General features: G+C 43.8%; 1 protein-coding gene across 2 annotated transcripts in view; it reads left to right on the top strand.

Moving 5' to 3' along the window:
* GARRE1 (granule associated Rac and RHOG effector 1) overlaps positions 1-19,911 on the top strand; it is a 58,032-nt gene that overhangs the window by 27,398 nt on the left and 10,723 nt on the right. The window contains exons 2-9 of one of the 2 annotated variants that reach the window (XM_027732410.2): positions 248-1,538; positions 8,630-8,836; positions 11,233-11,373; positions 11,644-11,739; positions 11,865-12,026; positions 12,930-13,088; positions 17,474-17,571; positions 19,434-19,559. In XM_027732410.2, coding sequence (XP_027588211.1) covers positions 1,068-1,538; positions 8,630-8,836; positions 11,233-11,373; positions 11,644-11,739; positions 11,865-12,026; positions 12,930-13,088; positions 17,474-17,571; positions 19,434-19,559 — 1,460 coding nt within the window. In that variant the 5' untranslated portion in view covers positions 248-1,067. Of the gene's footprint in view, positions 1-138; positions 1,539-8,629; positions 8,837-11,232; positions 11,374-11,643; positions 11,740-11,864; positions 12,027-12,929; positions 13,089-17,473; positions 17,572-19,433; positions 19,560-19,911 lie in introns of those variants that run through there. The other variant, XM_039385837.1, reaches the window with a different exon arrangement.

Here is a 19,911-nt window from a genome sequence, read left to right as displayed (position 1 = left end):
TCTGAAGTTTGACAGTCTAGATGGAAGAATTGACAAGGAAATATTCAACAGTGTTGAGTTTAGTAACAGGATGACACCAACCTGTACCTGCCTTTTAACCTGCCAGTGCAGCTCTCCCTGCCCTTGGATCTTTGTGTTGTTGGCAGTGTGTCCCCAGAGCAGTGCACCAGGACACTGCGGGAGTTAAATTTTTAAACCTTCTCATTGTTCCGTAACATTTTAAACTTTTTTTTTTTCCCCTTCACAGGAAATGACCTAGAGGCCTTACAAATACATTTGTGCATTTTTGTTCTGAGTCTACAACTGAGGGCAAGTGCAGCCTGGAAGCACCACTTCTTAATGTTACAACGGAAACAACTACCTCAACAAACAGGGAAAGGGGAGGAAGACTTGCAATAATAAACACTCTAATTTTTAATAGCTTATACTTGCAAAGTCTTCTGTAAACAGAGTCCAGATTTCCCCCCCCCCCTCCAGTACTAAGAAGAGACACTACAAGTAAACTAATTTGGCAGACTGGATCTGTCAAGACATTTGAAGAAATTTGATCTGCTGACACAAGGATTTGCTTTTTCAAGGAAAGAGCCTCTGCACTGCTTCTACAATCGCTGTTGATCGGTGGTTTGCTCCACTTTTCCTGATGCTACTAATGGGAAAATTGCATTAAGGTATTGCTTCTAAAACTATTATTTGCAGTGACAAAAATAACTTTTGTAGACTTCACAGCAAGTGACAATGTTATGCTCATGAAGAACTCGTAGGCGACTTCTCTGCTTCTGCGTGGAGTGGGATCCCCAACAAGAGACAGAGCATTACTGAGACACTTGGGCTTGCTTTTTGAGTTCAGTTTCTGACTGCAGCGGGGCTGCACCGAACACTGAAAACACGGAGTCAGCAAATCTGCTGCCTTTCCCACTGCTGATCCAGATTATACAGAGCTTGCCTTTCTGAAATGCCTTTTGTGAGCCCTATGTACACAGCCCCGCACCGTTACTGTACATAGACACGGCGGAAGGAATCTGACAAGTGATTGTTCCTCCGAGAGCCCTCTGGACAAGCACTCCCTTATGTATTGCTGCAGTGCACAAGAAAGCAAAATGGACTATAAGCGGCGCTTTTTGCTTGGCGGGTCCAAGCAGAAGGTGCAGCAACACCAGCAGTACCAGCTGCCCGAGCTGGGCCGGGCCCTGAGCGCCCCGCTGGCCCCGGCCGCCCCCGCGCCCGCCCTGCTGCCCCCGCCGCCGCCCCACGCCACCCCCATCGCCGACATCCAGCAGGGAATCTCCAAGTACCTGGATGCGCTCAACGTGTTCTGCCGGACGAGCACTTTCCTCACGGACCTCTTCAGCGGCGTGTTCCGGAACTCGCACTACTCCAAGGCGGCTCTGCAGCTGAAAGACGTGCAGGAACATGTCATGGAAGCCGCCAGCCGCCTCACCGCAGCAATAAAACCAGAGATTGCAAAAATGCTCATGGAGCTGAGCGCGGGAGCCGCCAACTTCAAAGATCAGAAGGAGTTCAGCCTGCAAGACATTGAGGTGAGTGGCCTCGGGGGACTGTTGGGATGTGAATTTGTGTCATTCCTTCTTAACTGGACTTGATTTTCTGGTCAAAATCCCTTCTACGGCAGAAGTTTTCTGCACCTTGCTACAGATTTGTGGGTAAGGCTGGTGAAAAAAAGAAACTCTTAATTTCTTGTGTACTAAGAAAGCACTAAGTCATTTGCAGTGCCTGGCCTCCAGCTGTGTTCAATAGGCAGTTAGTAGTATTTCTGTGGAAGAACCAACTAGACAAAAGTCTTAAACAATTTTCTGTTTTATGTTAGCTGATGTTTAGGCATTGTATTCTAAATGAACCTACACTTTCCTTGGTGTTTTCCATCCTGAGGGGAAACCTGAACACATGGGAGTAGCATATTGTCTTCAATGGTTGAGTAAAACCATCTATTAATGGTCTAATAATATTTTATCACTCTTTAAAACATTTTTGTCTTTTGAGCTGTTGAACATAAGAGGAAAATACCACACTAGTGTGAGAGATCTGTGCTGTAGAAATTTGTCCTGACTTTGCTGTAGTTTTCATACACTGACAGCAAGTGCCAACAGTGAGGATTCAGAGGCTGGGGAGGTGAGAGGATGCCCAGCTCCCATCACACCTGGCTGGCTAGGGCTGGGTACATGTCTGTGTGGTGTAACAGGCAGTGCTAAGTGACAGTCACATACAAATCCATGGAGTTTTAGGTGGTTCCTCGTGTTTTGACATATTTCTTTACTTTGCAAAGTTATTCCTTCGGAACTCCATCCTGAGTGGAAAACTTATTTTTGAATTCTCTTGGGTTTGATTTAGATTTCAGGTAACTTTGTAAGGATGAATATTATGTGCTGTCAGCTATTACCTGCTTTCCCTCACTGCACCACTCACAGGTGGAGTGGTTCAGGAGAATGCTGTTTGTCAGTCTTATTTCTCCCCGCAATTACATACTACAGTTTTCAGTGTTGTATACTTAATATAGAATGAAGATGGGCTATGTATTTGTTATAAATGTCTTCTGTAGACTTGCATTTTTAAAAACAATCAAATAACATCACTGTTTAGCTAAAGCTATAGCAGTGTATATATATATAAAAATATGTGAGTTTATGAAATTAATCTTGGTAATACTTGTGCTGAGAGTACAAGTATTGTTTGAATACTTGAACATATTTGTTTGAATTAAAAAAGCAAAAACATCTGAAGCACTACCTGTCTTCTAGGGGTTTTTATGGGCTTTGAAACTCTGTCTTTCCAAGTGTTGGCAACTATCTGAATACTGTGTAGGGGCAAAGGGGTTGTTGGTTGTGCCCAGGAAGCTTTAGCAGCTGCTCACTGTCAAGATGGACTTGTTGAGAGGTCAGTATAGGAAGAGATTTAAGTTTGTAGGTGACTTGAAAGTACAGGATGTAAGTGATGCTGGAAGACCTACTTGACTTAAAAATAATCCTGAGCAAATGAGCTTTCAGTTTGGGTTGAAATCAGAGGGGAAAGCTGAATGTTGCAATATTTAAATTCTCAGTGTCAGGAGTGGAGCCTCCTGGGCAGCACTTCTGGAGAGCAGCCCTGGGGCCTGTGGAAGGTGTGTGTTGGGTAGGAGTCAGTGCTGTGCAGTTGCAAATAATAAACTAATGCTGTTGCTGCTGTGCAAAGAGGCAATTCCTGTGTATTTGACACAACCCTAACCTGCAAGAGCCATGAACTAAACACTGAACTCGCTCACTGGTTGTCATGGCCTTAAACACAGCTTAGAGAAATAGGGAGCCAGTGGAGAGACACCAGAGGAGAGGAGCAGGAGTAATCAGACATCCAGGAAATAGGACTTCAGAGAGGGACTCTACAGAAGAGGAGAGTAAGAAGGAAAATCAGAATTGCTCAGGTATGTGAGAAGCTGCCAGAACACGTCCCAGTGTCCTCTTCCTCATGTCCGTGTAAGGTGGAGCAAGGAGCAGTGAACTTAAGTTTCACGAGGAAAGATTCCCATTAGACACTGTGGAAATCCTTTGTAGTGTTAGTGGAGCACTGATGTGGATTCTACAAAGGGTAGGGAGCAGAACCTACAGAACAGGTTAAACCTGCAGCTCCCAAACTGACCCGGGTGAAACTGCTCCTTGCTTGGGCCAGTGGGATGACCTGCTGAGAGCCTCTCCCATTCTGCCTTTCTGGGCTTGCAAGACTGAGCTGTTGATGCTGAAACTTTAATTTTAAAAGTGTAGTTTGTTTGTTTTTTTTTTTTCCCTGGTGTATAGAGAAGTTAACATTTCATAAAACTGCCAGCAGGATTAAAAAACACACAATGGGAGCAGAAAGGTATAAAGGGCTTGTCTGACTTCATCAGCGTTTACTGAAAGGGAGGTGACAGGGGGAAGAGTGTGAGAGCCAGTGTAGTTGTTTCCTTGGAAAACACAAGGAGGGGAATACAGGTGTATCTGGAGTTGCTTTTGCAGCCTTTTTAGTAGGTGAGTGAAAGAACTTCCAGCTCTGTCTGAGAAAGAACTGGGAGATGGTGGAAGGTGTGAGTGGCAGCTCAGCAGGGCACTGAGAATGGCACTGCAGAGTCTCCTGGTTGAGGGATGGAATCTGGGGGTTTGGAAGCACTGGGAGGTGAGTTGTAATTCAGAACCCCAAATTAATGAGAATGGGACTCTTTCTGTGCAAGCAGAGCAGGTTTGACTGTAGAAATCAAGCAGAGCTGTGGCTTTTGTGAGGTGCCACACATTTTTTTTCTAGTGTAGTGGGCTCTAGTCCCCAGGGAAGGCAATGTCAAGGAAACTCAAGTTTTGATGAGCATAACCTGTCTTGGATTTGGACTAAAAAAAGTGCAGACTGGAGTGTAGAACTGGGGGTGAGAGTTTTAATTTATTTATTGTTACTTAGCAGAACAAAGCTTGCTAGTTCAGAGCTGTCTGCCAGGCTGGGTAAGAAGGTGACTTCTCTTGATCAAAGTGTTGGTGACAGATGTTTCCCAAGGTTTCTTAATTTCAGAAATGCAAATGCTGATCTTTATTTTCTTCCTTTCCTTTCCCCCTTTCAAGAACCTTTGATTTCTCGGGTGCTTTGTGCCTGTATGGGTGAGGAGCAGCTTGGAAATCAGGGGGAAGGAGAATGTGTTTTATGTTGTTTTCTGTATCTGTTTGTAAGCTGGGGAATGCAGGAACATTGTATTTCTGTTAATAAAAGCATTAAAGGAAATCCAAGGGGAGGAGTAGAACTGGAAAAAAGTTGGTATATTCCCTCATCTCTTGGTGAAGCTCTGCAGAAGTCTCAGTACTGCAAAATGGAGCTTGTGCACTGTCTTAAAAAGTGGTAGTAGTGAGAGGGATGTCCATGTTGCCTTCCTGAACAAAAGGGAAGCACGAATGGGCACCAGATATATTCTTGGATGCTCTGTTTTGTATTAAATGGAGTTAATTTTTGGCTTTTATGTGTATAAAATAGCCCAAGATTTTTGAATGAGAAGCTTGTGAGACAAAAATGTCTGAGTAAATATTAAATGTAGGCAAACTCTCCTTAGCAAACTCTGTAAAGCCCAGTTGAACTATTTTTTAAATTATTCTTTCCTGGGGTTTGCAGGGATTGGCTTCAGACTTCTCTGAGTTGAGAAACTGTTAGTAGCAAAACAATGTTTTTTCCTACATTTAAATTGCTGCTTTATATTTTTAAAATGCTTCACACTTCATTGTTTTTTTCCTAAATCATAGTTAGCATTTTAGTGTAGCTGTCACTACTGGCTTTTAGGTTGACTGTTAGAAGAAGTGAGTCTGTTGGGTTGCCTGTGTCTCCTAATACCATAAAGGTGCAGCTTCTGCTGGAACCTGGCTTAGCCTGCAGGTACCTCCTTCCAGAGGGCAGGGTTGTATCTTCCCTTGGAGCTGTTCTGTTCATGGGATCACTCTGGGACTGCAGGGCATTGCTGTGGAGTAAAAATGAATCATGTTCTGCCCACTTCTAGTAATATATGGGAAAGGGTGTTATCTCATCTGTCACACCTCTCTGTTCACTCTGTGGCTGTTTTATTTGGGCTCCAGTGGCAGCCAGGTTGTGCTGGGGCTTATCCTTACCAGGGCCACTGAGGACTCTGATCAGGGAAAGGGGGGTAGGTGGAAATAGGTAGGAATAACTCTGTTGTGGTGTTTGGGCTTTTCAGTGCTTGATTTGTTTAGGGAAATAGCCAAAAGCAAACAAAAAAACCAGAAAAGGTAAAGTTGTTCTTCTGCATAAAACAATAGTTGGAACTGCAAGTCTGTTTGTGTCAATTTTGGATGATGACAGTGGTTATTTGCTGACTTCATTACTGGTACCAGTCTGTTTTAAAGAATCTGTTGTACAACATTTGCTTGCCAGGGAATCTGCATGGCATCAGTGTTCAGCAGTGAAATCTGGCAAGTGTGTGTACACTTTGCCCAGTGAAATATTCCTGAGTTGGTTGTGTGCTCCCATTAGGAGGATAATGTGAGACAGTGACCTAACACTGCATCTCCACCTGGTGCTCCTGTTGGGAGGTAACCACTGTGATTAAACTCATCACCTGTTTCAGAGGCAAGGAAGTCTGAAGTGAGACTTCCCCAAAAGTCCCATTGCTTCCCACTGCCTGAATAGGAAATTCCTTTGGGTCCATCTGTTCAGCTGCTGGGGTGGATACCTGTCCTGCCTGGCAAGGGATCAGGGACTCAGGGTGCTGGAGCTGCATTTCGTGGGACACAAAGTTTGCAAGCTGAAGAGCTCATGGTTTATGCAATAGAAATGATTCCAAGAAATGATTTAAGAAAACACCATCACTACCAAGAAAATCTCAGTAGTTGACACCTGTGATGATTCCAGTTCAGCTTTGATTCCTGCATAGTCTGTAGGGTTTAGTTTGTGCTTATTCTGGTCTAAAGCAGGAGAGTCAAACACTTCTGCATGGGAAAGTAGGCAAAATAAACTTGAGACAGAGATGGTGGTGTCTCTAACTGGAAAAAAAGCATCCATGTGCCAGAAGTGTTCCCTGGATTGTGCAGCAGAGCTTTCTGGTGTCTCTGCACTCTGGGGGCCCCGGCTGAGGAGTTCACCCCACAGCCAAGACAGAGTTTGTGCTCTTGGGAAGAAAATCCCACAAAGTGAGCTTTAAAGCAGAGTGAGTTTGGCATCTGCCATCAATCCAAAGGGGTGTTTAACAGTGCAGAAACCTCCACCACTCTGATTATCCTGGAGCAGTTAGAACCATCCTCACCCCTTTCACAGGAAGGCTGAAGTGGATTGTTTTTCAAACAGAAGTTCAGTAAAGCAGATGTTACTATTTATCTCCACTGTTTAATACTGTAAATTATAGTAGGAATGTTGTGTGCTGCCACTTAAAACCTAATTCATGTGTTTATTTTGAGCATTATTCCCAGGCTGGGGAAACTTCAACCTCTGTACCTTAAATATTCTTTGAAATTTAATCGGCTTGAAAATCCTAATGAGTACGAGTTTCTTCTTCCCCTGAGAGCTGCATTCTTCCTACACAGAAATATTCGAATCACCAGTTGCCTTTTCCTGTAGTTTTCCTATAAATCTTTCTAATCTTGTAGCCAGGAAAGTTGGAGTTTTCTTTATTTTATCATTTGCCGACTGCTTTTTTTAATAAAGCAAACTCTGCTTTCAGAGGTCAGTCAAAGTACCAAAAATGTTTAATTTTATGCCTTGTACAAAGAAGGGAAGTGATTGAACCAGAATGGAATGTCAAAAGGAGTCTGGATGCAGTGGAAAAAAGCATTGCCACCACTGGTTTTCTGAAGTAGATAGTAAATGCATATAACTGTTGGTGTGACTTCAGAGTCTTGCCAGGAAGATCGTGGTGTCTCAATTTTTTATTCCAGAAGAATGTAGCTGAAAATAAGCCAGATGATTTAGTGTCTCCAAGGCACGATGGCTTTGTACATTATCTGTGTATTTTATGAATTATTCCTAAAATGGAATTCAAGCTGAATCTTTTTTAATAAATCAAAGTCAAATATACATTTTAAAACACTTTGTGTGATAAACTCCATAAAAGAAACACTGTGAATAGCTTTTGAATACTTTCTGCAGTGGTTTGGAAACACTTCTCTGGTGCTCTCCAGTTACTCTGTGTAAGGTTTTGTCAGGAGGGTGGCCCTGGAGGCAGAGGGAGTGTCCCCTTGGTGCTGGTGGCTCTCCACGATGTCCTGCTGATGGTTCCACTCCTTCCTGCCCTTCCAAAATCCTCTGACACACCTGTGTTGTTCTGCTTGTAGTAACTGAGGTGTCTCTGTGTCTTTGGACACAGTTCTCGTGGGCCTTGGGAGGAGAGAGGGGAATGGAACTGTGCAGGGACAGGGGGCCAGGGTGCAGAGCTGGGACCCCCTTCCCTGGCCAGGGACAGGGGTCCAGGGTGCAGAGCTGGGACCCCCTTCCCTGGTGCTGCCTCTCAGCCCAGTGAGCTCAGGGAGTGACTGCCAGCCCTTGGCTTCCCTGGCCTTCCTTGGCCTTTCCCATTGCAGTGAAATGTTCTGAAGAGCAGGTTTGTGCCAGTGTTGGCAGTTCCTGTCAGCCACTGCAGTGCCAGGGCTGCAGCTCTGGGCACCGTGCACAGTTTTGGGGCAGAAGCCTTTTCCTGCCCATGTCCTGCCTGTTACTGCTCCCCTGGGAGGATAAACTCCTTGGATTTTATGATGATGTTTTTAAATGATTCACACTTTGTTGTTGCTGTTTTGGGGTTTTGTCATAAATTCAGCCAGGTCTATGTGCAGGTGGGTTTTGCTGTTCACTTTGCCCTTGGGATAATATGCTGCTCCCATTTTTGTGTTGTGTCATGTGTTCAATATTGCTGAGTAACCCAGCAAGCTTTTCATTCCTCAAGTGGGCACAACCTGAGTACAGAAGTAAAAATGACTCAGGGTTAGTGTGGTGTCCCCTTCATTCATAGAAACCAATGCCCACTCAACTCTTTACCTTAAGTAAATGGTTACATATCACGTTACTTATGATCTGAAGCATTATTTTAATAAAAAAAAATCAGAGTCTAGTTCCTTACCCCAAACACGAAACAAAAAGGAAAAAGGTAAACTTCCATGAAATCTTCTATGTGCTTGAAAGAGGTTTGTTTCCTGTCCTGCAGGTCCTTGGGCGATGTTTCCTGACAGTGATGCAGGTCCACTTCCAGTTCCTGTCCCAAGCTTTGCAGAAGGTCCAGCCAGTGGCACATTCCTGCTTCGCTGAAGCCGTAGCTCAGGAGAGGAAGAACGTCAGTGGGACTGGAGCCTCAAATATAAGCCCCACAAATGAGCTGGAAGATGCAATAAGATCCTGGAGAGGAGCAGCAGAGGTATGGAGGCCTTGCTGTGGTGACAGGAGGTTTGGTGGAATGGCTGTTACATTCAGGGAAACCTAAATTCAGCCCTGACAGAGGAAAGAGAATACCTGGTTTTAAAGACATGCTGGATCTGAAGGGGGGGAACCTGGTGCAGATAGTTTCAGACACTAAAACTCAGTTTTACTTACGTGGTGATGGCACTCTCTTTGCCCTGGGTGGTTTTCTTTGTGACAGGTTTGTACATAAGGAGTGCACAAACAGTGCCAACAGATTTTTGTTGTTAGTAATGAATTAATGATGTTCAAGTTGGATCTGGCAGATGGGGGAACTAAAAAGTAAAAAATACAACAATGTAGTGTGAAAACAGAGCAAAATCTTGATGTAAAGTATTTAGATAATGTCTATTTCAAATTTTGAGCACGAATTCTATTTTGTACTTCAAAATCTTTGTGTTAACTTTTAACTCTTGTCTTTCTGCTGTTGAGATGGATGTTGCTTGATCCATCCATTGCTGAAATGTGGCCCATATCACTTAAATATACCCCTCTCTGGACTTGTACTTTTACAAACATGTGCCATCTGTGGAATCCTTACTTTGCCAGTCAAAAAAAGTACTTTACAAGGAGTTTTACGAGGTTTTCTGCTTTCCCTGGCACTGCTGCAGTCTGCAGAGTGATAGATCAGGGTGGATTCAGACACAGAGTGTGTGGTTTCCTTAAATTCAGGGCACTTGGAGCTTGTGCTGGTGCAGCCTCATTTGGCTTGTTGGTCACAGTGACTGGAACCCTTGTCCAGGTCTCCATTTGCCTCCAGCATCTCAAGGTACAGGAAAGCAAACGAGTTTCCTTTAGAACTCTGAATGCAGAGGAATTATTTGTAATTTTTACTGCAGCATAAATTTATTTCACTGGATAAACTAGGGATTTGGGAGTGCTTTAGGTGTATTACAGATAATCCTAACAGGTCTAATCCTGGAATAGCTGTACTCCTTTGGCATATAAAAATGGTTAATTTTACGTGTAATATACTTAGTTCTTTAAAATTATTACAATTTCTAGAAATGTCCTGTAATTGCTATTAAATTTGTTTTAAATATGATTAAAATTAAAATTTGATTTGCAGAATCTTGGACCTTAACTTTCTTTTTTACCTTCTTAACAACCCACTTCAGGTATTTCTGTCAGTAAAACCTGGTTTTCAAAAGAGTTCAGTACAAGTGTTATACCAGTCAAATCCTGTATTAAACATGCAAGGAGAGGAGAAAGGAAAAAATACAAATTGTCTCTAGTTCCAGAACAACAACAGAAGAAACTTCTTGGGTTTTATGATTAACTAAAATAACTGTTTTGGAGTATTTGTGTGAGGTATTAAGATAGGATAAGAAAAATCTGTGGTCTGTAAATATATAACATTTATAAACATATAAAATCTCTGTCTTACAGTTGTAGGTAGACTAATATACAAGTCATTTTGATAGAAGGGGGATTTGAAATACCAAAATCTTTCCCAATTTTTATTTTTGGAGTGGAAGGCAGTCCGTTGTTTCCCTATAAAATCAGCCTCTTTGGCAGGAGAACACAGTGCTGGTTCAGAATGAAGTTTAAGATGATACTTTTTCAATAGCTCAGAACTGTTTTTCCTCCTGGAGATGTACTTTGGGAATTGCAGGAATTCTGTGCTGTGAGCAATGTGTAGTACCAGAACTCCCCAGTCTGGACATCCTGCTTCAGAGGAAGACTCTTTCCTAGACTGGAAAATAAGCAGCACCTATTTGCTTTACCCTGCTCAGTGGTGTAGGATTTTACAGTTAAAACAAGATATTTGGCTTTTTATATTCCTTATCTTTCGAAATCATATTACTGTGCTATTAGTATTACTATAAATATTCAAAATCATATTACTAAGCCATTTTCTTGCTGTACTGAGTTGATCCTAGTGTTGGGTGGCCCTTCTCAAATGGCACTACAGTAATGACCCCTAATTTTGTCAGATGTATCGTCCTGTGCAGGCAGGAGTGTTTGTACACGTGATTTAACATCTCTTCTGTTTCTGTGGCGAGTTTGTGTTGAAGTTGTGAGTCCCCTCTCTGGGAAGCACAGTCCTGGTGTGGTCTGTGTAACATGATCTGTAGTGCTGAGAGGGAGCAGAAATAGGAACAGCAAACAATGTTGAATCCACACCCCTGTGCTGTACAAGTTTCAGGAGAGCTGGACTTTCAAAGTAGCCGTAGAAGTTTAATAAGTTATAATAAACTGTCTCGTCCAGGTCCTTCCCCCCAGGTGCTGCTTCTCATCTCCTGTAGAAGGTTTTAAACTCTATGGGCTTTTTCTCTTTTTTTGAAATTGAATTAAGCTTGACCTGGTTTAATGTTGACCCTCCTTACAGCAGATTTTTATTTTACATTACAGGCCACGTCTCGACTGCGAGAAAGAGGCTGTGATGGATGTTTGGCAGGAATTGAAGTTCAGCAACTTTTCTGCTCACAGAGTGTGGCAATCCCTGAACATCAGCTCAAAGAGCTAAACATGAAAATTGACAGTGCTTTGCAGGTGGTTTTTCAAGTCTGCTGCTTTCATGTGCATGTAGTTCAGTCAGTGGGCCAAGGAGTGGATAGGGAAGGTGTGTTACTGCAGAGCTGAGTCACAGACAGCTCCCAGGTGTCTGAGAATTGCAGCTTTGGCATCTTTCATGATAAATGTGTGTATGCCATAGACCTGAGCAGGGTAAATCCATGTACCATGTCTGTGCCCAGACAGTCACTGCATGCTTGCTGACTCGCTGATGTGCCTGTGCTATCTCAACTTTTTGTTTGATGTCAGGCTTACAAAGTGGCTCTGGAGAGTTTGGGCCATTGTGAATATGCAATGAAGGCTGGCTTCCACTTGAACCCAAAAGCTATTGAAGCAAGTCTTCAGGTAGGATCTGCTTAACCTGCTCTCTTTCATCCCTCCTCACCTTGGAAAGAGCTATTTAAAAGGAAGAGGTTGGAGTAATATTATGATTTTCTGATGTCTGTTTGAACTGTTCTTCTGTGCTTCAGGGCTGTTGCAGTGAGGCTGAAGCCCAGCAAACAGGAAGGAGACAGACTCCACCTCAGCCCATTCAGTGTGAGCTGCCCACTGTCCCTGTGCAGATCGGATCCCATTTCCTGAAAGGAATCTCCTTTAATGAGTCTGCAGCAGAAAACCTGAAGCTGAAAACGGTAATAATCCCAAATAACCACGGGAGTAAAGCTGGGAGAACTCCTCAAAATGTAGTAGAATAGTAATAGCAGTTCAGTGCCACGTTTGTGTTTAAAAGTGCTTTTTTTCTGCCTGAATTCTGTGGAAACATGCTGCTGATAACATTGTAGGTCCATGCCTGTTCCTGATAATGTTTTAACCACCTGGGCAATCCCAGTCCAATCCAAGGGCAGCACAGACAAAGAAATCCAGGAGGCAATGAAGCTGCTGGGAACTTTTTGAGAATAGATGGGTTCAGTATCAAGAAGTGCAGAGGACAGTGAGCCCTTACAGATCCCCCAGCCAGGTGATGCACTTCAGAGCCTTCATCTTCTTAGGTGCCAAAATAAGTCTGAGCCAGCCTGGTGCTAAGGGAGGTTCTTGAAAAAAATACTTTGTAACAGAACACCTTTTGATGTCTTTGTACAAACTTGGATCGCTGTTTTAAAAGTAATTGAAAATTGTGGACAGTTAATTGTAATTCAGTATAAACAAATGGAAAATATATCCATTCACAAGTAATTTGGGCAATTTTAATCAGCACTTCCACTTTTTTTTTTTTAGGTAAGCCCAGGTCCTTTCTCCCGAAAGAGTGGAAACAATTGATGGCTCAAAATGCTGCTTTTTTGTTGGTTTTGCAATCCTTTTTGTAGTTTTGTGTAAATTGGTTTGCAAGAATATAAGCAAAAGTACTGCATATGATTTTGGAGGAGCACTGTGTTCCAAACAGCATCTTCCATATTTCTGTTCTGGGGTTGAACTCCTCGAGTTGTACCAGACTGTTCCCAGGTTGCAGACACTACAGTTGTTTGAGAAGGTGCAGAACAATGACCAATGCACGTGGAAGATGGGTGTTAACACTTGTGAATGGCTGTTTTTTGCAGCACACGATGCTGCAGCTGATCAAGGAGGCCGGGTGCCACAATGGACTGACCCCCCGGGACGACTCCCCCGTCACGGAGGTGCTGAACCAGGTGTGCCCCTCCACCTGGAGAGGAGCCTGCAAAACTGCTGTGCAGCTCTTGTTTGGCCAGGCTGGGCTGGTGAGTGAGCACAACAAAAGGTTGCTTAAACATCCTGAAGAGTTTGGAAATGAATTTGCGGTGTCTTCCTTTGTGTTTCTCCATTTTTAGCCCTGCAGTTCACTTGATCTCTGAGCAAAATGTATCCTTGGGGAGTGCAAGTGCATAGGTGGTGTCTGTCGTTGACAGGAACAGAAGAATGCACTGGGTGCTTCATAGTCTCCATTAGTAGAGAGAACACAAGAAATGAAACTTCCAATTCATAGAGAAATAGAAATATTTTCAAATTTGTAGATGACCATGTTAAAAAACCCAAAAAACCACCAAAAACTCAAACACACCCCCCTCTCAAATCTTCAAAACCTGCCATTTTTTCATTTGTTCTCTGCTTTGAATGGGTTTCCAGCCCAGCATAAACCAGGCAGTCCTCTGCACCAGGTAATGGTACCTGACATCTCCTGCTGAGGACAGAGCCTTTCAATGCCTGGCTGTAGACATGTGTTCTTGAGGGGAAAAAGCTCAGTGAATTTTACAGTGTCTAAGCAGCTGGTAAAAATAGATGCTTGGGTAATACTCTGATAACAATATGCATTTGTGCTCCCATAATTAATTACTGCAGTCTTGTCCCTTAGAGAAGAGTTCAGTCATGACACACAGGGGTTTTTGGACTGCTGTGAGTAGGGGGCAAGACTGCCCTGGGACAGGAAGGAAATGCAAGGGTAAAGGTACACTGTAGCCTGTGATAGTTTCTGTCAGGTGTTCTTTGAGTTGTCTCTAGCCTTGCAGTGAGATCAGTGTCTCCTGTTGGTTCATGTGCTGATTCCTTGTTCAGGGTGGTGGCAGCCCATCAGGACTGTCACTAATTTCTGATTGAAGGGCACATACAGCTGCATACTTTGTAAATATCTTGTTTTTCAGACAAACCACACAGCTGATGAAGTGACTTAGACCTTCCATCCTAGTTAGTTAAACCATGTGCTTTTGGTACTGAGTAGGTTCTCCAGTAATGGTGAATAAATTGTAATAAATTGTAAATGACGAATTTGTCAGATATTTCTACTTCAGCATTCCTTTCATACTAGATACCAGATCTTAGTTATTCTCTTAATATTAAATACCTGTTAGAGAAGTAGGTTCAAGTTATACTGGAATTCAACTGACTTCTAAAGGCAGCCTGAAATCAAAGGGGCAAACCATCAATCTCGACAGCAGTGCACCTGCTGTCAGTCCTTATTCACTGAGATACAGGGATTTAAGGACAGGAGATGGTAGTGCTTTGTCTAAGGAAAGTTTTACAGAGAGGCATAAGAAGGGGGTGTCTTTTCAGGGTCAGAAAGAAACTGTGGAATAGTAGGATTGATCAAATTCCTACTGAGGTGTTTTCAAGGAAAACATATTAAATATTAATAAATACAAGGAGAATGAGAAAAAAGGATGTGCTTAAGTGGGATTGTGGCTTCAGCTGCCATAGCTGATGGCAGGATGCTGGGAGTCAGCACAAGGTCCAGGAAATGAGGCCAGGAAAGCCAGTGTTTCTCAGCAGCCCTGTGGGAGTGTCTGGAGCAGAGCTGGCTCCCCGGTGTCTGGGTGAGGAATGTCTGGGAGGAGCTGCACCTTCCACCATTTCCTTTCCAGGGGGTTTCAGTGTCGTGCACACCCAAGTCCTGCCCCGATGAGATTTGAGGAGAGGCCTGAGGCACATTTGGACTCAGGAAATCTGATGTCCCCCAGTCTAGACATGACCAGTTAGACCTGCTGGTAATTGGAGCACTGACATTCTTCAGGTTTGTCATCACATCTGGAGAGTGTCAGCATAAAACTCACTCACACGTTCTCCCAGATGACCCGGCTGATACTTGGAGTTTTACTTGTGTTGAATCCTGAATGTCTCCAAAGATTTGTGCATGACCCTCAGGTTCTCAAAGAAGCAGAAATGAGCTGTGCACAAAGACTTGCAAACCCTCTCTCTCTCATTCATTCTCACTTTGATACTTTACAGTTTATAGAGAGGTATGAAGGTTGAAGTTTCTCTTTATAAACTATGTGCCCTAATTTTTTACAACTTATTATTTTTTACACTATATTTTACTTTATTTTTTACAACTATGCTTGTGTGTAGCCTCGTGCAGTGACAAGAAATTGTAATTTATGTCTGCAAAGCGTTCTTTGGGTGGAAATGAGAGAGGAAGCACCTGTAGAGCAAGAACAATAGCTGGCTGAGGTACAGGAAGCTGTTCTCTAAGCACCACCAGGCGGGGAGGGAGAACGTGTTTATTTTCAGTTTATTTTGTGACGAACAGATAAATGAATCATTGAATCATGGCACAAGGTGACGTAGCCTTTGGTTTACTGCTTTTAGACACTGAGCTGTCTGCACTCGTTCAGAATTGGGTGTAAATCTGTCACTTAAATGCCCAGTTCAAAAAAGAACATTACTTGGCAGTCTCACTGGTTTTAGCCTTTCTTGCATGTGCCTTTTCAGAAGAGACTCACTGAGCGTGGAAGGCACAATGAGATGTCACTTAGTTTGCTTGGTTTATTTTGGGCTGTAGTTTTTTAGCACAAGAACTATTTTGAAGTGTGGATTTTCAGTTTTTACCTAAGCATATATGTAATAAGAATTGTATTTTCAGCTTTGGGTCAGCTGAAGAAATCTGCCTGTTCAAATAAAAATAACATGTATTAAAATAGTTGAATTCAGAGGACGAGTGGAAACGAAACTTTGAATTGGCCTCATGCAAAGAGGTCAACAGTTAAACCTCTCTTTTCTTGTGCTAGTAGATCTTTCCATTGCAGGAGCCCTAAATCTCCTGGTAATGTTTAAATCCCAGATGTCCCAACTCTGACAAATGCCAAGACATGTAAAGCTTTTTTCCAAAGGAAGAAAGGAAGATCCATCCAGGGGGAGGGACACCCCAAGAAAGCCCAGCCCATGGGCACTGCTGTTCACCACTGCCAGAAGCTGGCACGGGTCTGCACAAAACAGTTTCAGCTCTGACTTAAGGTCTGAGGTGCAGACTCTGTTTTTCTTGGAAGTTGAGAACAATCACTCCTAATTGCATCTCTCTTTATCAAAACAATAATTGCAGTAGAGCTGAATTGCACATTACAAAATTACATAAAATTAAAAAGGAAAAGTCGTGGAGTTTTCCTGTTGGGAAATGAGAGGTATTTTCACGAGTGTGGTGTTTTGGCACCATGCTTAGACATGTTTGTCAGGATTGGATAAACTTGGGCAAAGGCTTGGAGTCAGCTGAAGGAAAAACAAAGGCTTTATGCAAAAATACTGAAAGGTGGGAAATAATTATGTTCAAGTGTCATTGGATGGTTTTGTTAAAATGAGAGAGGAGAAACTCTCAGCATTATTCATATTTCACATGTTTTCATACCCAGCAATAGAGAACCTGTTAGAAGCTGAACTGGTGTAGGCTGGGTGATGGCAAAAAAGTCAGTAATAATCCCTGAGGCTTATTTATCCCAGAGGACTTTTGCCATTTCAAGGATAAATGGTACAGCTAATCTGCTAGTCACTGAAGCAAGAACTGCTGACTGCTGCCAAAAAGCTGCTGGTTCAGCATGACCAAAATAGGAAATTATGGAAATGATCAAAAAGGCCAACCCACACAGACTGGACAACAACAGAAAGCATGAACCAAATATGGAACTTACTGTCACTGGTATTAAAGGTTAAATGAAGCCGAAGTCAATCTATTCCTTCTCCATTCCCTAAAAAGAAAGGGTCATGACAGAGGGTTGATTTTCAAGACTTTTGTCTTCCATATATCTTCATGATATGGCTCAGAATTCAACAAACTGAACAGTCACTTCTCTTTCTATTTGGAAATTATATAATTAAATAACAGTGCAGCTTCATTAGGTAGAATAGAGGAAGGTTGGTATGGAATTTTATAACCTTAAAAGGGGTGTACGTTAGGAATTGTGACCCATGTGAAGGGTTTCCAGCTGAATGCTGCTTGCCTGTGTTACACCATTCACTGCAGTTAAATTATTTAAAATATTTTGCTAAATAGGTGTTTGGGAGCTGTTAAAGTAGTAACTGTGTTAAACCTATCAAATGTAAGGGCTGTTGTGTGGAGCCATTGAGAACCACCAGCTGTGAGGTAAAGCAGCTGGTAGCTGTGTAGTGATGCTTAACTACTGAGGAGAATGAAGTCCTTGAGAGACAGGTTACTGAACCCAATGATTTTATATTATTTTAAACATATACATTGAAATAGAAATATACTTACAATGATTTTGTGAGTCGGTTAGTTTTTATTTGGTTATTTTTTGTACCTTTAGCACGGCTCAGAGGTGAGACTATTGCAGCTTAACTACAGGGGTGATAAAATGACTAGAACTGATTCTTAAAATCATTTCCCTTTTATTTTCATTTTATTTGCTAGGTGGTTGTGGACACAGCACAGATTGAAAATAAAGAAGCCTATGCTCCTCAGATAAGTTTGGAAGGATCGAGAATTGTGGTGCAAGTTCCATCAACTTGGTAAATAAAAATACTGTATTGCAGATTATGACTGAAATATTTGGGTAAAATGATTGCAGTACAAAGGGGAGAGAGAATACTACACAATTATGGCACAGCTTCCTTAAGTTCCTTTATGTGAACTGTTTTAACACTTCTATTCCTGACAGGCTGTACTGGGGGCAACACAAAAGAGGCAGTGCTGGGACGCTAAGACTTAAAAGTAAAAGCTTGATGATGAAAGAAAAGCCTTAAAAATAATAATCTAACAGTATTCCTGTTATGCTCCTCCCCAGCAGGTCCCAGCTGTTAGCTCAGCAAGGCCAGGAATTAGCTGAGTTCATGGGAGAGCCTTTGCTCTTTTAAGTGCTGTCATGACTCTGGACCCCGAGATGCTGTTCCTGCCAGTTTAGTTGACTGCCTAGGAAAGAGGGCTGGGGTTAATCTGGAGTTTAAGTGAGGATTTCTTCCCATTCAAAGCAATAATTTGGAATTAGAACACTCCTCTTACTTGGAAGCATTCAGTGTTAGGAACTTCAGTACAACAGAGTTTATTCACCTGACTCCTTACTGAGGTGGCCTGTTTCTCATGGTACTGATGGCGTGGCCGAGGGAGGAGTCTCCTGATGCTGTACTGTGCCCTGGAGCAGCATCACCTGGAATATTGGGGCAGTTTTGGGCACCACAGTGTAGGGAAGATATTGAGCCATTAGAGGGTGTCCAAAGGAGGGACATGGAGATGGGGAAGGGCCTTGATCTGAATCCGTGTGAGGACACTGAGGGCACTTGGTGTGTTCAGCTGGAGCAGAGGAGACTGAGGGGAGAGCTCAGTGCAGTTCCACTTCCTGGGCAGGGGCAGAGGAGGGGCAGGGACTGAGCTCTGCTCTGGGGGGACCAGGGACAGCAGCCAGGGAATGGCTGGAGCTGTGTCAGGGCAGGCTCAGGTTGGATCTCAGCCAAAGGGTCTTCCCCCAGAGGCTGGTTGGGCACTGCCCAGGCTCCCCAGGGCAGTGGGCACAGCCCCAAGGCTGCCAGAGCTCCAGGAGGGTTTGGCTGATCCTCTGGGGCACAGGGGGTGACTCTGGGGATGGGCCTGTGCAGGGCCAGGAGTTGGACTGGATGGTCCTTGTGGGTCCCTTCCAACTCAGCACATTCTGGGATTCTGTGTTTGCCCAAAAGGAGTCTCCTGAAGGTGTTTCCCTAAGAGTATCCCGATGCTGTGTTGCCCAAAAGAAGGGCTCTCCCGACGTGTGTTCCCGGGGCTCTCCCGACGTGTGTTCCCGGGGCTCTCCCGACGTGTGTTCCCGGGGCTCTCCCGAGTGTTTCCCGATCCATCCCATCCCCGTCGGGCAGCGCCTCCTGGTGTCTCGCGGTGGCAGCGCGGGGCCCGATCCCTGCGGCACTGCCGGGCCGGCTCCGGGAATTCTGTGCCCCGAGGGAAACGCAGCGATCCCGCACCTTCACAGCTCAGTGACATCCCCCCGGGCCGCGGGATATGCGGGGTCATTCCTCACGGAGCCTGCCAGGCCAGGCTCCCGGCGGTGCCTCCGGGGTGCTCCCGGTGCGGGCAGTGCCGGGCCCTCGCCGTGTCCCGGGAGGGTGTTGGGTGCTCAGCGTTTGCTCTGCTGTGCCTCAGCTGTGCCTGCTCAAGAGCTCATCGGCAGTCATGATATAAATACATGGAGTTGCTTAACTTTGTGTGGGATCACTTATGTGTCCCACAGTAGGAAGAAACTGCTCTGGCTGCAGGCGCAGGAATCCCCAGGGGTTTGTGGGTTGTGCTGCAGGAGTGCAGCCACTGCCCTTCTGTTTTCTGATGTGGCAGAATTGTTTAAGGTAGAAAACAGACATTTTGATTTTTAGTTTAAACTTCATGATTACAGGTGCCTGAAAGAAGATCCAGCAACAATGTCTTTGCTACAGAGGAGTCTGGATCCGGAGAAGACCCTGGGGCTGGTAGATGTGCTCTACACTGCTGTGTTTGATATACACAGGTGGAAGGAAGGAAGGTACGTCTCCTCTTGAGCCTCACACTCCACTTCCTTAGTTTAAACTAAGCTGTCATTGCTGAGTGATCTGTGCTGAGAGATTTGATGGTACCAGCTTGTCAGAAAGGGAAAATGGGAGTCCAGGTGAGAGTGAGACATTGGTAATCCCCATAGATACAGGAGGCTGCTTAAGACCAAACCAGCAGCTTTTCCAAGGGTACAAAAGTATTTGTTTCTCTCTTACAAAAATGCTTAATTTATATTAAATTAGGCTCCATTTAGGTCTTGAAACACAATTCTGATTTTCTTAAGGAATGGGAAGTAATGCAAATGCTAGCAATAATTTGCAGGTACCATAAGAAGTAGCTGATGA

Source organism: Pipra filicauda, unplaced genomic scaffold (assembly GCF_003945595.2).
Source record: "Pipra filicauda isolate LSUMZ 115617 unplaced genomic scaffold, ASM394559v2 scaffold43_size3849885_pilon, whole genome shotgun sequence".
NCBI lineage: Eukaryota > Metazoa > Chordata > Aves > Passeriformes > Pipridae > Pipra > Pipra filicauda.
Note: the sequence above shows the minus strand (reverse complement) of the source record. Positions and strands in the feature narration are given on the sequence as shown.